At 35.8% G+C, this 17,090-nt stretch overlaps 1 protein-coding gene across 2 annotated transcripts in view; it reads left to right on the forward strand.

The window, feature by feature from the left end:
• LOC131032931 (agamous-like MADS-box protein MADS1) overlaps positions 1–17,090 on the forward strand; it is a 137,763-nt gene that overhangs the window by 102,982 nt on the left and 17,691 nt on the right. The window contains exon 6 of one of the 2 annotated variants that reach the window (XM_059218052.1): positions 14,426–14,756. The exons of the other annotated variant lie outside the window; for it this stretch is intronic. Coding sequence (XP_059074035.1) covers positions 14,426–14,476 — 51 coding nt within the window. The 3' untranslated portion in view covers positions 14,477–14,756. Of the gene's footprint in view, positions 1–14,425; positions 14,757–17,090 lie in introns of those variants that run through there. 2 annotated transcript variants of the gene reach the window in all.

Genomic DNA, 17,090 nt, shown 5'->3' on the forward strand with positions numbered 1-17,090 from the left:
CTCTAGCAGTCTTCTTAGTAAGTAGGTGCTCTTGACATGCTGCCTCAAGCAACAATTCAGCCCCAAAAATTCCACCACACACTTTCATTGCCTCAATTAATGCACACACTCTACTCACTACCAAGTAATTTGATCTTCTATATATCCTTTGCAAGCTGAGGAAACATGAAATTAGGTTGGCCAGAACAAGAGACAAATAATGATCTGAGATAGAGTGGACCTAAAACAACTTATTACATCTTTCCATGCATTCCCAAACATCACTGATGCATATTTTCTCAAGTTAGCAATAGGGTAACGTGTAGATTGAAAGTTCATCACTTAATCAGTCGGCCCAAAAAACATCATCCAATTGAATTTACACAATGTGACTCAAATTAAGATATAGTAGTGCCCGAACATAACTCAACACATTCTCCAATGGTGGTACAGACTGCTAAATGCATAGCATAAGAGAGAGAGAATAACCTATATTTGCTAGGTGACCACAAAACACCCTAAAAACTAACTCCAAACAAAAAATTGGTACCAAAAAGATTAACCACTATCATACAGAACACAAAGCCATTCTATAAACACTCAACAAAATTCCCATATATGTCTTTCACATTGTCATGTCAAGACAAGTTGGCACAACCAAAAAGATACTAAATTCTTTATACTCAGGAGGCCATCAAACACAAGTTCGTGAGATAAAACATTACCAAACATACTTGCGATGTAATTCATCACCTAAAATCTGAACAAAGTTATTGTACAAACAATATCAACATGTCCACCAAGCTGCATGAGCTGAAACATCAATGCAGAGAAATAATGAGTAATTTTTGGACCAGTCCTGACCAACAATGATCTTACCAAGATATTGCACTTACAGACTTCACCAACTTGCAAAGACCATAGCTTCAAATGCAAAGCATTCTTCCAAATAGTCTTCATAACACTTCCCTGCACTTATACACTTCACCAATCTGTAAAGACCAAAACATCCTTGTAGCACCATTAATAATAGATATAGAACAACTTGTAGCATGCACAAAATAATCAACATCATATCCACTTCATCGCCATGCTTCTAATCCTCGTCTTAATATGATATTAACATGACAACGTCTTTGTTGACAACAACAAGGCATTAACTTCAACCATCATTGTTTTTCAACATAACACATCGTCATTATCATCATCAACATGCAAGCACTAATGACACCACAACATATTGAGTATAGACCTCAACACCAAGTTGATGGTCGACATCCAATCATGAACTTCATTATAGCTTCAACAATATCTCAACACACATCAATGACAACACAACCTTGAGGGTTGACATCAATGGCAACAATTTCAAACAATCTCCCCCTTTGTTAATTATGACAGCACTCACTTATAATCTACATTCTTTCCTTACTAATTATCTGCACTCACTTATAATCTACACTCTTTCCTTACTAATTATCTGCACTCTCTCCTTACGAATTATATGCACTATCTCCCCCTTTGACATCAAGGACAAAGGGTAAACTTCTCTATAACCTATTAGCACTATCTCCCATACATTCTTCCCCTGTCTGCAGCAACCAACAAATTACCTACTCCCCCTGAAAGGTAGCCCACATCAATCTAGGAGAAAAATCATATATTTTAAATTTCTCCCTCCTTGATAGATGGATCATCTTATACATCTAGTTAGTGGAAGGACGGGCAATAACCACTAGGTTCTCCCTAAGATGCCCAAATGTATCTTTTGAAAGTAGCTTTGTCAAAATGTTTGCAATCTGATCCTTTGTAGGAAAATATTCCAATTTGACTTCTTGCTTGTAACCTTCTATCTCAAAAAGTGATACTGAATAGAGATTTGTTTGATCCTTGAATGCATCATTGTATTCTTTGAAATATTTCTAGAACTTGTATTATCGCACAAAATAGGAATAGGCTAATCATTTACTACTTTGATACCCTTCAATGTTTGCTTCATCTAGAGCACTTTGGTGCAACAATATGTTGCATCAATATACTTAGATTCTCAGCTTCCGCTGTTGACAAAGACACCAAGCCCTATTTCTTTCTCAACCAAGAGACCAATCTATTTCCCGAGACCTACCACTTGTACTCGTCTTGTCATCTACACAAACAACCTAATCAATATCAATATAGGCATTCAAAGAGAAGTCATCATCTCTTTTATACCATAAACCATAGTCTGGAGTGTCCTTGATGTATCTGGATATCCTTTTAACAACCCCCTCACGTGTTTGTTTAGGATTGGCTTGATATGTTGAAAGTAAATAAAATGCATGCATAATATTAGGTCGAGAAGTAGTCAAGTAAAATAGTCCACCAATCATGGACCTATAAAGAGTCTAATCAACTTTAGGTGACTCATCATCCTTACTCAATTGACAACCAATAGTCATGAGAGTACTCACTAGTTTAGAATTCGACATACTAAAATTTTTCAACATCTCTTTAACATACTTAGCATGAGAAATAAAGATATCATCATCTAACTATGCAATTTGAAGTCTAAGGAAAAAGATAACTCTACAATTATAGACATCTCAAATTCCTTTTGCATCTCTTCGGCAAACATCTTACACATATGATCATATCCATGAAAGATGATCTCTTCAACATATAGAACTATCAAAAACTTTTCTTCCTCAACCTAAATATAAATATTGCTATCCACAGTACCTTTCTTGCATATCAAGCCCTAGGAGCTTGTTTGAGAGCATATAAAGCCTTTTTGAGTCTGCAAACCATGTCCAGATCCTCTGATAACTGAAACCCATCAAGCTCGTCTATGTAGAATTCCTCCTCTAAATCACTATTAAAGAAAGATGACTTGACATTCATCTGATAAAATTTGAAGTTCTTGTGAGCTGCAAAGGCAAGAAACATTAATGAAACCGTTGGAGAAAACACATAAATGTAGAGCATTTCCTACATTATTCTGCCATTGAACCAAGTTGTCTACATATTGCATTTACCAGAACTATCTGCTACAACTCGAGTGTCCTAAAATAGAGAAAGATATAAAGTTCCCAACACATACAAGCTTTTTTGTAAACTGAAAGTCCATATCTTCAACTATAGAGAAATATAGAGCATTCTTCGAGACAGTTAGCAATACAACTTCTTGCATTCTTATTCTTTCAATAATATGCAGAGACCACAAAATATTTGTAACATGAATTCCTTACATGGTAACAAGAAGAGTGATCAATCAAATTGTTTACAACATTCTCAACATCATATCCAACTCATTTTAATACTTCTGTAAGAATTTGTTGAAAATAGCCAAGATCTAGAGCACAAACAATAGCACAAATAAGAGAGAATAATTTGACAAGAACAAACAGTATTTTCATCAATATGCAAATATGATCAACTGGAATAACCAATATAAATAATGAGATCCTTCTTATAAAGGCAAGGTCATATGGATATGTGAGTACACGAACATGACATGTGGCCCAATGTGAAACAAGGGTAGGTGAGGGTAGGTAGGAGAAATAATAAAATATTCCATGAGAGGTGGATCACCCATCGAAGGTTGAATGTAATAACAAGATAAGACCACCAAAAGGTGGAAATTCCCCTATATACATCATCCCTGTGTGTAAACTTCCTTAAGTGTTTCATATCCAAACTACGATAAAATGCATTACCCTTAGTCAACTTAAGTAAAGTGTAATTATGAGACTTCATTTATACCAACAACTTCTAATCCTCATGTTAATATTTTTTATCCTCATCTTGATATGTCATCATGATACACATTACCACTTTAAAATGCAAGGCACAATATCCAACCATTAATTTCAATATCATCACTGTACATTGTTAACATACAAGTGCAACCATCAAAGACATCACACCATACTGAGGGTTGACATGAATGACAATATGTTACGTGGACAACATGTTTGCAATAATATTTTGCAATAAGGTTATCCTCATACAAGTGTTTCATCTCTTTAAATTACATTATAACTAACTTCATCTTTGTCAAGAAGTTTTGTCGTCTACATAATGTATACACAACTTTGTTAGATTTCAGACTGTTGTTTCAATATAAATATGTAGCTCTACATAAACTCTACCTATCTCATATGTTCTTGATTTAATATACCTTAAGTATTCAAATATTATAATATTTGATGGTTAGTATGCAACAAAAATTCTTTTGGCAACAAATAATGTCTCCACTTCATCAAGGATTGAATTATGGCATCAAGTTCTTGATCGTAGAGTATCTCTTTCTTGCATCATTCAAATACTTACTAAAATATACTGTTGATCTTCCTTATTGACTCAATACCACCCTTATTATGCAATGTTGACTTTTTTGTGCCCCAGATATCCACTTGAAGTGCTTCCAATCTCCCATAATTATATTTGTTGTCGGTGTGTAAATAGCTTTGTAACTCCCAACAAAATTCATGTAAAAACTTGTCAATCCATGAAAAGATCTTAGTTCTCCAATTCTTGTTGGTGTTGGGAACTCTTCAATTATCTTTTCTTTTTTGAGATCCATCTTCAATCTCTCAAAAGAAAAATAAATTACAAATAGACGAATTCTATCTTTGTGAAACTACTCTTGTTGTTTATTAGCAACTTCTCTCAACTTTTGAAATACTTATTTGATATGCCACAAGTGTTCCTTTTTTGTTGTACTGAAAATTTGAATATCATTGGTGCAGTCACCGATTAGGAGGGACCTCAAAGAGATCAATCTGGATGAGGCAGCAAGAGTAAAGACAACAGAAACACTAGGATATGATGGAGGCAATGTAGAATTGAATGAATTAGATCATGAAAAATTGATTAGAAATAATCGGTAACATCTGGATTACAAGGTTCGGCTCACTCGCTTGCTACATACATGCTCAATTACAGTATTGGTCAACTCCGGACCACTAAATCTTAAGATATGCCTTCTATGTTCTTTCTAACTTCCTTGGAATGAATTCTAATGCTCAATTACAATGATTTATATGATCCAAGGAAATCCGATCTGCCCAAAAGGGATCAAATGCTGAAGAACAAGATCAAACGTGTAAACACCAAGTCGGCCTCTGCCAAAGGGATTCCTCTGAAAAATCCAAAGGATGAAGTACGTATCAAAGGGAAGGTCCAAGGAACATTGGAATCTACAAACTGGGGCTTCACAAGCTGCGGAAAGGGTCTGCAAGATTCACCAATAGCAAAATAGGTCCAGGTGATTCTGGTGTCTTAAGCCAGAAAATTGTCTTGGAATCTGGAATCGGTAACTTGCCGAAAAATGATCCAAATGCTCTGCAGTTTAGGAATAAGGAAGATGATCATGTCCTAAAGAAAAATCCATCTTCGCAAGATCCGATGAATTAAAGCAAGAAAATACAGAAAGAAATGTTGAAACTACAAAACGTAAAAGAAATTGAAAAGAAATATTTTTGGTTGATGCAAGATTGCCAAGAACCGGGGATGCTCCTGCATCAGATATCCGGGGTTGTTGAAAAAAGTGAGTCTCTCACTTTGTTGGGGTTAGAGGAAAACCAAGGCAGTCTATGTCTGCTTGAGAAATCTAAGAGGAATCTTCAACTGGTCTGTCCTTCCATTTCACAAGACTGCTCCGGGTACTAGCCCCAATCCTATTGTCCAAATTGTCTTCAATCTGGTCTGGTTCCTTCTAGGGTAACTGTTTCTCTAAGGCTGTAATATTGTCTTCACTGAATTCTGATTCATAATACTGATGTAGATCTGTAATGTTAAATATAGGTGAAATACTCAAACTATCCGGTAATTCTACTTCATATGGATTTTCGGAACTGAACGTCCTCAAGATCTTGCAAGGTCCAAACTTCCTCATCTGCAACTTTTTATAGATTTCAAGTGGAAATCTTTTTTTCCTCAGATATACCATCACTTCATGGCCAACTTCAAATCCCTTATGTCTTCTCATGTCATCTGCTTTCTCCTTATACTTGTTCATATTCTCCAAATGTTATTTAACTTGAATATGTAAAGCCTTCATGTGATCTGCAAATTCTTCTACCACTGCACTCTTCTTTTATTCATTACTGATATCCCTCAATTTTGATATACCTCTAGGGTGTGCTCCGGTAACAATCTCAAAAGGTGTTCTTCCAGTACTCCTAGTCACTGAAATATTATAGGCAAATTTTGCTTGTGCAAGAATCAAATCCCAACTTCTGATTTTCTCTCCAACTAAGCATCTCAACAAATTTCCCAAACTCTTGTTTACTAGTTATGTCTGTCCATCAGTCTGTGGGTGAAAATTAGAACTGAACTTCAAATCTGTCTTCATCTTTTTCCAAAGTGTTCTCCAAAAATAACCAACAAATTTAGTATCTATGTCTGAAACGATGCTTTTAGGTAATCCATGCAACCTCACCACTTCCTTGAAGAATAAGTCAGCTACATGTACTGCATTTGATGTCTTCTTACAAGGTATGAAATGAGCCATCTTCAATAATCTATCCACCACCACAAATATAAAATCATTCCCTCTCTGTGTCTTAGGCAATCCAAGTATGAAATCCATGCTTATGTCTTCCCAAGGTCTCTCCGGTATTGTCAAAGACTTATAGAATCCTACATTTTGACTACTACATTTTGCAACTTGACAAACTCTACAGCACTGCACAAATTTCCTAATATCTTTATGAATCTGAGGCCAAAAGTAATATTCACTCACCAATGCTACTGTTTTGTCAACACCAAAGTGTCCAGCTAATCCTCCACTATGCTTCTCCTTTATCAAATTTTCCCTCATAGAACTTTTAGGTATACATAATTGAACTCCTTTGAATAACATCCCATCCTGAATGAAATAATCCAACCATTTGCTTCTATCTACCATAACCGGTCTCTTGATGCTTTCCAAGGTTCTGCAAAATTTGGGTCACCCTCATACAAGGTCTTCAACTCTTGAAATCCTAATACTGTCACTCTCATCTCTGTCAGCAAATTCCTCCTTCTACTCAGTACATCAACAACCTTGTTTGACTTCCCACTCCTATGCTTAAACATAAAGGTGTAACTCTGTAAGAATTCTACCCATCTCATATGTCTCAGATTCAACTTATTTTGATTGTTCAAATACTGCAAGACTTGATGGTCGGTATACAACACAAACTCCTTAGGCAACAAGTAATGTCTCCACTTCTTCAAGACTTGAACTATGGCCTAAAATTCTTGATCATACACCGAATATCTCTTCCTGACATCATTCAACTTCTCATTGAAATAAGCTATGACTCTCCCTTCCCAACTCAATACTGGTCCAATTGCGTTCCGACTTGCATCACAGTCTACTTGAAATACTTTGTTGAAATCTGGTAAAGCTAATACAGGCTGTTTAGTGATCTTTTGCTTCAACAATTCACAACTTTTGTTTGTTCCGATGGTCCATTTGAATTCTTTCCTATCTCCTCTCATTGTCTCAATCATAGGGCTACAAACTGAACTGAAATTTCTGATAAACTTCCGGTAGAAACTAGCCAATCCATGAAATGATCTAACCTCTCCAATGCTTTCCGGTGTAGGCTATTCAACAATTGCTCTTACCTTCTCAGGGTCCATCTTCAATCCATCCGTAGATATCACAAATCCCAAATAGAATAACTCTTCCTTCATGAAAGTACACTTCTTAGGGTTTATCAACAACTTTTCTTCCCTCAATTTGCAAAACTTGTCTTAAATGCAACAAATGCTCCTCTTTTGTCTTATTGAAAATCAGAGTGTCATTCAAATATACAATAACAAACCCACCCAAGAATTTCTTCAATACTTCATTCATCAACCTCATGAAAGTACTTGGTGCATTAGTTAACCGAAAAGACATCACCAACCATTCATACAATCCTTCATTTGTCTTGAATGCGGTCTTCCACTCATCTCCTTCTCTGATTCTAATCTGATGATATCCACTCTTCAAGTCTATCTTTGTGTAATATTTGGCTCCACTCAAACAATCCATTATATCATCCATCCTAGGTAAAGGAAACCGGTACTTCACTGTGATCTTGTTTATTGCTCTGAAATCAGTACACATCCTCCATTCTCCATTCTTCTTAGGTGCTAAACCATTGAAACTTTCTCTAATCAAACATTTCTTCAATAATTCCTACACTTGTCTATTCAACTCTTTATTCTCTGTTGGTGTCATCCGTTGTACAACTTTGTTAGGAAAACTAGCTTCGGGAATCAGGTCCACGCAATGACTGATGCTCCTCATAGGTGGTAATCCATCAAGTACATTATCTGAAATGATCTTCATACTATGTGAGCAACTCTTTTATCTCCTTTGGTTGTTCTTCATGCTCCAGGTTCTTAGTCTTCTTAGGAACTAAGGCAAAACAAACATTCTCATGTGTCATTCCATCCACCAAACAAATTATAGCATTCAAACAGACTTCACTCTTCAAAGGCTCCTCCAAGGGTAACAAGGTTTGTTTCTTCCCATTTGCTACAATAGTGTATATGTTCTTTCTGCCATCATGTATTGCCTGTCTATCAGAATGCCAAGGTCTACCCAACAAAAGGTGACAAATCTCCATAGGTATAATATCACACAAGACTTCATCATGATAATTCCCAATTTTTTAATTTCACCAATCATTTCTCACTTACTAACAACTTATGATCATCCGGAATCCATCCTATCTGATAAGGCTTAGGGTGTTTCAATCTTTCCAACTTCAATTTATTCAGCATTTCTTCTGAAACAAGATTAGCCAAACTACCACTATGAATAACAACTTTACAACACTTACTGGATACTTTACATTTGGTCTTGAACAAATTTCTCCTTTGCAAGGGTTCTTCATCTTCTCCGGTATGACACAAAGCTCTCCTCATCATCAACAATTCTCCATCCTTCGATTTGTTAGCTGATTCGGTGGGGCTTTCTTCTACCCATGTTGTTCTCCCAGTGTTCTCTGTCTTCTTACATTTGAAAGCACGATGTCCTTCTCCTCCACACTTAAAGCAAGTTCCTCTAAACACTCCCTTGTCTTGTCTTCTATTATCTTTTCTAAAAATTTCTCTTCCTCATTAGAATTTTTTGTCATCCTTCCAGTATGAACTACCATCTTTGCTTACTTCCTTGTCTTTGTTCTGATCTGCACAGATTCCTTTTCCTCCTTGAAATCTTCCTCCAAAAAATCTTCCACCTCTACCTCTTTGTCTCTGCTCTTGTCTTCTACTTTCAGGGCATATTGGTAAGCTTCTTCAACACTCTGCAACTTGATCAAATTGAGTTCATCTTGTATAGGCTTTCATAATCCATTTAAATATCTCGCAACTTGTCCAACCTCATCATCGACATGTCTGGATCTGATATTTAGCTTGTAGAATGCTTCAGTATACTCCTTTACGTGCTAGATCCTTTCTGCTTCAAGTTCGCAACTTTCCATCATAATCTGGTGGGGTAAAATGTGATTTAGTGTTTGCCCTATTCAAAACCCTCAAGAACCTGTCTTCTTCTGGATCGATTGCTGGTGGATTCGCCACTTGTTCTGTCGGGGTTTCTTCTTCATCTTCACTCACATCTTCAATATGTCGGCCTCTTCTCTAGGTTGTTTCAACGGCTTCCAACCAAGATGCAATTGCTCTGAACGTTTCCATCACAACAGGGTCTGCATTCCCACGCACTCCACCATTCCTATTTCCTCTTCGCGCCATCTTTACGCCAGTCCTCTACAGCTGTAGGTCGGATCTACAATCCGTCACCCTACAACAAAATTCTCAGGACAACGCAATCTCTAGAATGAAATCTCGCTTTGATATGACTTGGCGTAGTCACCAGTTAGGAGGGATCTCAAAGAGATCAATCCGGATCGGGCAGCAAGAGTAAACACAACGGAAACATGAGGATATGATAGACGCAATTTAGAACTGAATGAATTAGATCATGAAAAACTGATTAAAAATAACCAGTAAAATCCGGGTTATAAGATTCGGCTCACTGGCCTGGTACATACATGCTCAATTATAGAATTGGTCAACTCCGGACCACTAAATCTTAAGATATGCCTTACATGTTCTTTCTAACTTCCCTAGAATGAATTCTAATCCTCAATTACAATGATTTATATGATCCAAGGAGATCCGGTCGACCCAAAAGGGATCAAATGCCGAAGAACGAGGTCAAATGTGTAAACACCAGGTCGGCCTCCATCAATGAGATTCCTCCGGAAAATCCAAAGGATGAAGTGCGGATCAAAGGGAAGGTCGGCCACACGCTAAGGAACATTGGAATCTATGAAAAGGGGCTCTGCAGGTTACGGAAAGGGTCCACAAGATTCACCAATAGCAAAATAGGTCTAGGCAGTTCCGGTGTCCTAAGCCAGAAAATTGTCTTGGAATCTAGAATCAATAACTTGCTGGAAAATTATCCAAATGCTCTGTGGTTTAGGAATAAGGAAGATGATCACGTCCTAAAGAAAAATCCAGCTCCGCAAGATCCGGTGAGCCAAAGCAAGAAAATGTAGAAAGAAATATTGAAACTGCAAAACAAAAAACAATCTGAAAAGAAATGTTTTTGGTTGATGCAAGATTGCCAAAAACCAGGGATGCTCCTGCATCAATCATCCAAATAGAAAATAGTAAAGTTAACCAAGGATTCTTTCAACACCTCATTTAACAATTGCATGGATGTACTTGGTATTTTTGTTAATTCAAAAGGTATTATTGACGAATCCGTCATTTTTCTTACAGTCTTCCATTCATTTTTCTTATTTATTTTAATCTGATGCTATCTACTCTTTAGGTCAATATTTGTGAAGTTCATTGTTTCACTCAAACAATGTGTAATATTATCCATCCTTGGCAATAAGAATCTATATTTGATAGTTATCTTATTGATAGCCATTGAATCCATGCACATCCTTGATTCTCCATCTTTCTCTTATAGTACCATGCGGAGACTTAAACTTTCTTGAATCAATCTTTTTCTGTAATGTCCCCTTTTGCGATTGGTAGTTAACTCTTGCCCAAGCACCTACCAAAGTCTACTGACTTTACCTTAATTAATTATGAAATCAGATATTCTATTTGGATTGATCGACTTGCTTGTCTCTTTCAATGCTTGTTCTGGAATGATTACCTGATCCCCTTTATATCTTCTGACTGATCTGCTCTTTATGAGCAGCGATGCTAATGGAGTTGTTCCTTTCTATAATTATCAATCTGCTTATTACTGATTGCAGATCTGTATGTCTGATCTGATATCTTGCTTTTCTTTCCATTGATCATTCAATATAGACATCTTCATTGATGATTTAATTGCTCTATGACTGAGAATTTAGCCCCACTTGCTGGTTGATGATTCTGTTGATCTTCTTATTCTATAACCCAATATAATTTACTATAAATAATCCAATTCGCCATGGCTAATTGATGCCTGTAACGTAATTACAGTGCTGATTTGATCTGATCGTTGATGATATCATTGGAGGTTTTTGATTCCTTTTCTTTTTCTTTATATCACTCAATGTGGGGGAGTGGTCACACCCCTTCATCGTGTATGCCCTTTGGCAAGAGAGACACCCTTTCACCATTAGCACTCTTTGAAAGAGTGCAACTCTTCGTTATTTCTGTCTTTTGAAAGGGACAACACCTTTCACAACCAGATCTGCACTTATTTAAATCAGATCTGCACTTCTCATTCCCAAATTATTCCCCTCTAATGAGATTCTCTTCTCTCTTTTATATCTCATATTTAAGTGAGTCACAACTTTGCATTTCATGTCTTTTGACCATTCATTAACTTAATTAAAATTTAATTAAATTTAATTATACTTATATATTTTAATTTTAAATTGTATTATTATTATTTACCATAATGTATTTTAAAGTGGGGACATTACATTTTTTTTAAAGTGGGGACATTACATTTTCTCATAAAATTTTGGACTTGCTCGTATAGCTTGGCACTATCTATTGGTGGCATTCTATGTGCTAATTTTTTTGGCAAATTGGCTCTAGGTTTTAGGTCTATATGGTGAGTAATACTCTAGACTAGTAGTAGTCCTTTTAAGACATTCTTTGATGTAATATCTTGGTATTTTGTCAACAATTCAAATATTTTCTTCTACGGTGTTTTCATTTCCTTTGTGGTGATATTTTCATGTCTCAATAAACCCAAACATTTCATTCCCTCCACCGAACAGATTCTAGCATGATTGCATACTTTGCTCTATTGCTTCTTCAAAGGTATCAAGATATGTTGTTTCTAGTTTGAGATCATATTGGAGGTGTTATTTTTTCCATCATGAATTTCCTTCTTATAATAATGCTATGGTGTTTCCAATAACATATAATATGCATCAATTGACATATCACACAATACTTCATTATATATTCCCATATGAAATTTCACAAATATTACTCACTACTATCTTGTGAATTCATATATTCCTATATGAAATATATATATATATATATATATATGGTGGTATCTCCACGTCTCAGTCCAGTGTCCAGCAGTCTGTATTTTGATTACTTGAGGTGAGTTGAGGTGAGACTAATCCACTGAAGGTGGCAAGACCGCCTGATAGCCCTGTCACCAGACAAACCCATATTAGTAAGCCTGATAGCCCTGTCACCAGACAAATCCATATTACTAACTTACTACTATCTTATGAATTCATACAATCTTGTATGGGTTTGAATATTTATCCACTTCGAATTCAACTTTCTTACCATATCCTTAGAAACCAAATTATCTATACTACTAGTACTAATGATAAATTTAATCTACAATATATCTCTCCTTATGACCAATGATTCATCCTTCTTGAGGTTTCCTACTGACCTTGGTGATCCAAAAGGTTCTTCTTTTACATATATTGCTCTTGCCATGTTCTCCCCTCTTTTGCTACCATTCTCTTGGATGACATTCAAATGCATGATGTCCTCCATATTTGAAACAAGTTCCTCTAAATGGCTTCTTGTCAAATCTCCTATCACTGCTGTAATATCCATCATTGCGATGGGTACTAATATTTCTTGTTTTATTAGGGTAGGATTTTATGTTGCTCCTCCCTTTGAAGCTATCACTTTTCTCATCATTGTGACATGGGTTTCCATCCTTGTTTTGATTTCTACCCTTGCTCAACTGTTTTGTTCCATTTTTTGTTCAAATCGATAGGATTCTTCTGCTATCGTAATTCTTACCAAACTCAATTCTTCCTGGATGTTCATTTTGAGGTCACTTGTGTACTGTGCCACTTTCTCCTCCCCTGCTTCTCCATGTCGAAATTTGATGATCATCTTATGGAAATCTTTAGTGTACGCATTCATTATTTTCAACTTTTGTCTTAGGTTTTGTGCTCTTCAATATTTCTTGTTCATAATAAATGGGTATGAATTGATTCAACTTTGTTACCATTCTATCCTACTTTGTGATTGTTTCTTTTCCTCTCCTATTTCTAATTCTATCCATCAAATAGCAGCATGTCACTCCAATTAGGGTTTGGTCACTTCAACTAGGGTTTTGCAAACTATGCCAAAAGAACTGCATGCTGATTGTTTTGTGTTGTGAACTTTTTATGACGGTAACTTCTGATAAATTGATTCAAAGATACAGCAATTTGGATTTGTTAGAGATGAAGCTTTGCTAGACTCTTGTTTTCTTCTGTGAAAGAAATTGAAATTATATGGTGAAATGCAATAAGACTGTTTGGGATGCTCCTGCATGGGCCAATGTGATTAGTTCTAGTGTCAATGGCCCGATTTGTGGCTCTTCTATTAGACCAATACCTACATTATCTAATATGGATGGTGATCATATTCTTGAAAGCCAATTTGATGATGTTTGATCAGCGAAGGCTGATTTTTAACACACAGACATTATTATTTTATAATTTCAATATATATTATGACATTCGAGATGGATTAATTGACATTGTAATATTTTTAAATTAAATGACAATTTTATTTATTATATAATATTTTTTGCTATGTGATATTCTAAGCTTAATCGTTTCTACAAATATATATAAATTTCTTATTTTTATTTGTTTTTGTATGAATGAACCCCCCAAAAAATCCGATCCCTCAATTTTTTTTCCTGAACCTACGGACCAAAGCCCTGAACCTAAACTCAAATCCTAGTACGACTGATAGCTTAGCTTTGAAACAAAAAGATGTATTGACAGATTGCCATATTTGAACTTTGCATGGCCAAAGATATTCTGTGAAAATTTGCTATAAATCCTCGAAAGAAACTGCTAACTGTCACAAAAATACGGATGCATTCACTCCAACAAACCCTGTGTGGCATTGTCTTTCCCCAAGCTGTTATTTACTGCTTATAGTAACTGAAAAATTCAACTTCAGATTGTTGAGAAACTAGGCGCTTGAGCAGGTAGCAAAAATATGCTAAAATTACCTTGTGTCGTTTTACCAGGGTGTTCCAACCTTTAAACTGCTAAGAACCTGTATAGAATCAATGATTTGAATGGATAACCAGCTGGAGGTGTCAATGAAAACACGCACCGAGGAAAAATGAGAGTATTCAATCTGGAAAATATGCCCTCAATTGGTGTTTGCCACTTTAAAATGAGATATAATTAATGTATTGTTGATTTGAGGAATTCTTGGTATGTGGAAGTTGGATAGGACTAGAAAAGTGCAACTCTTGTCATGTCAAATTTAGATATGAGTTGAAATGCACATGCTTGAGAAACTCTTGTCGTGTGAAATTTGGATAAGAATGAAAAAGTGCACGTTAGGGACCTTCTATAACTTATTCTACTTTGATCTATTTCAACAAAAATGATATGTTGAATTTTGTCACTTAATTTAACAAATTCTAAAAAATATGATTCATTTTAATTTATCTTATCATTCTTCTATAACTTATTCTACTTTGATCTATTTCAACAAAAATGATATGTTGAATTTTGTCACTTAATTTAACAAATTCTAAAAAATATGATTCATTTTAATTTATCTTATCATTTTTTAATGCTTTTCACTCTAGCACTTCTTTTTATACCTTGGAAAAGTTTGACTACCTCTGGTTTATATTTAGCCTAATGTATTAAGAAAAACCATGCATCAGCCATATGATGACACTTATTAATGACCTATAATGTTAACCATTCAATAACATAGAAAAAAGGTATCTATTAAGATTCTTTAGAGGACAAACTGCTTAATCATATTGAAGGAAAAAAAAACAATTGTGAGCTGCTGATCACAATACAAAGAATTATGCAAAAGCCCAAATTGCCTTGATAAAATGAGAGGCAGGGCATCCATTACATAGATAAAGAGAGTAGGGGTGACATTATGGCTCACAACCATGTTCACCAATAATACAAAATTAAAACAACATTAATAATGACTATAACAACAACAAAGACTACTTGCCCCAGTGTGCATTAATGATATCATTTGCCTGATGGGAATTATTGCTATCATTCTCCCCCATAATGACCATTGAGAAGAACATGTAGTAGATCCTTGAGCTTCAGGAACCTTTCACGAGATAAAGATTTTGTGAAGATATCTACTAATTGATCTTTTGTACTATAGTACACAATCTCGATCAAGCCCCGTTGAACCAATTCTTTGATATAGTGATGTATTTCAATATGTTTGGTTCTAACATGTAATACTGGATTCTTTGTCATTTTTATGGCACTCTTGTTGTCACAATACAACAAGGTAGGTCCATTCTGTGTTTGGTGTAAGTCTTCTAGTAGTCTTCTTAACCACACGGTTTGACAAGTTGCTAATGTTGCCGCTTTGTATTCTACCTTTGATGTAGTAAGTGATACAGTTAGTTGTTTCTTGGACTTCCAAGAGAATATTGCAAAACCAAGACTAAAAGTGTAACCAAAAGTAGACTTTCAATCATCTGCTGAACTTGTCCAATTTGAATCTATATATCCAACCAACCTACTATCCTCTGAATGCTGAAATTTGAGACCAAAACTCAATGTCCCTCTTACATATCTGAGAATCCTTTTAGCTACACTCCAATGTGTTTGTTTAGGCTCTAACATGAACCTAGATACTGTTGTGACCTAATCACACATCACCCCATTCCAAATGTGGACCCCCTACTTTTTAGGTGCTCTTGGTCTTCTGGCTTTGGTTTGTCGGGTCTTTTCATGGTAGTCTCATCAATCTCCTCGTTTTGTAGGTTTTTGGGGGTCAATTTGATCTAGTTTGCAATTCGTTTGATTAAATTTGGCCAAGTCTGGAGCTTGTTTTGTTCGTTTTAGAGTTTTATTCTTCAAACTTGGATTTGAGGTGTTTCGTTCAGTTTTTTTTGAAAAACTGAATAGTGCATTGGAATCAGGATTGTTTAATGAACCTACACGTGAAAATTGAGCGAATTTTGAGCAACTTTCTATTTTTAAAAAGTTCCTATTTTTTAGGGATTTTATCGTCTCCCAGATTGGTCTAATTTTGCCAAAAAATAAACTTGCTATTTTTAGTAGTTTCTATTTAGTAAGTTTCTACTTTTAGATAGTGCTTTCCTGACCTGTTTGGTCCCGATCCTAACATTTTGGAACACTTACTTTTTGGAAAGTCTATTTTTGGCAGGTTCTTCATTGGCAAGCACTGAAGACTTAGTATTCCGGAACATTTTTAAATCTGGAAAGTGTGAAAAAGAAGGCTAACTGATAGGAAAATGGCTAAGTATGGATTCCCATTCCAGAAGTGGAAAGCATTGAAAATATTTGAAGTCCGGTAGAGAAATCCAGTTCAATTCCAGATATGGCATCCTAATCCGGAAGTGGGCAAAGATGACTGTCTGGTTGAAAAACCAAGCAAGAATTTCAAAGTCCCGAAAATGTAACCAAATTCAAGAGGGTGCCAAAATAAGGCCATGGAGGATTTTTCCTCTATGGCGAATTTTGCATGCTGTGATGATTTTGACGCTCTAGCATGGAGTTGGGCGCTGAAATGGGGCAGTGGAGAAATTTTCCACCACCCCCAAAACTCCTTCGCCTAGCATGTTTAGTGCCCAAGTCAAGTGTGTAGCATTGAAGAAGGGTCATGGCAAGGTCATCAAAATCCGAAATTCCTTCACTGCATGGAAATAGCACCCAAGT

This window comes from Cryptomeria japonica, chromosome 3 (assembly GCF_030272615.1).
Source record: "Cryptomeria japonica chromosome 3, Sugi_1.0, whole genome shotgun sequence".
Classification (NCBI taxonomy): Eukaryota; Viridiplantae; Streptophyta; class Pinopsida; order Cupressales; family Cupressaceae; genus Cryptomeria; species Cryptomeria japonica.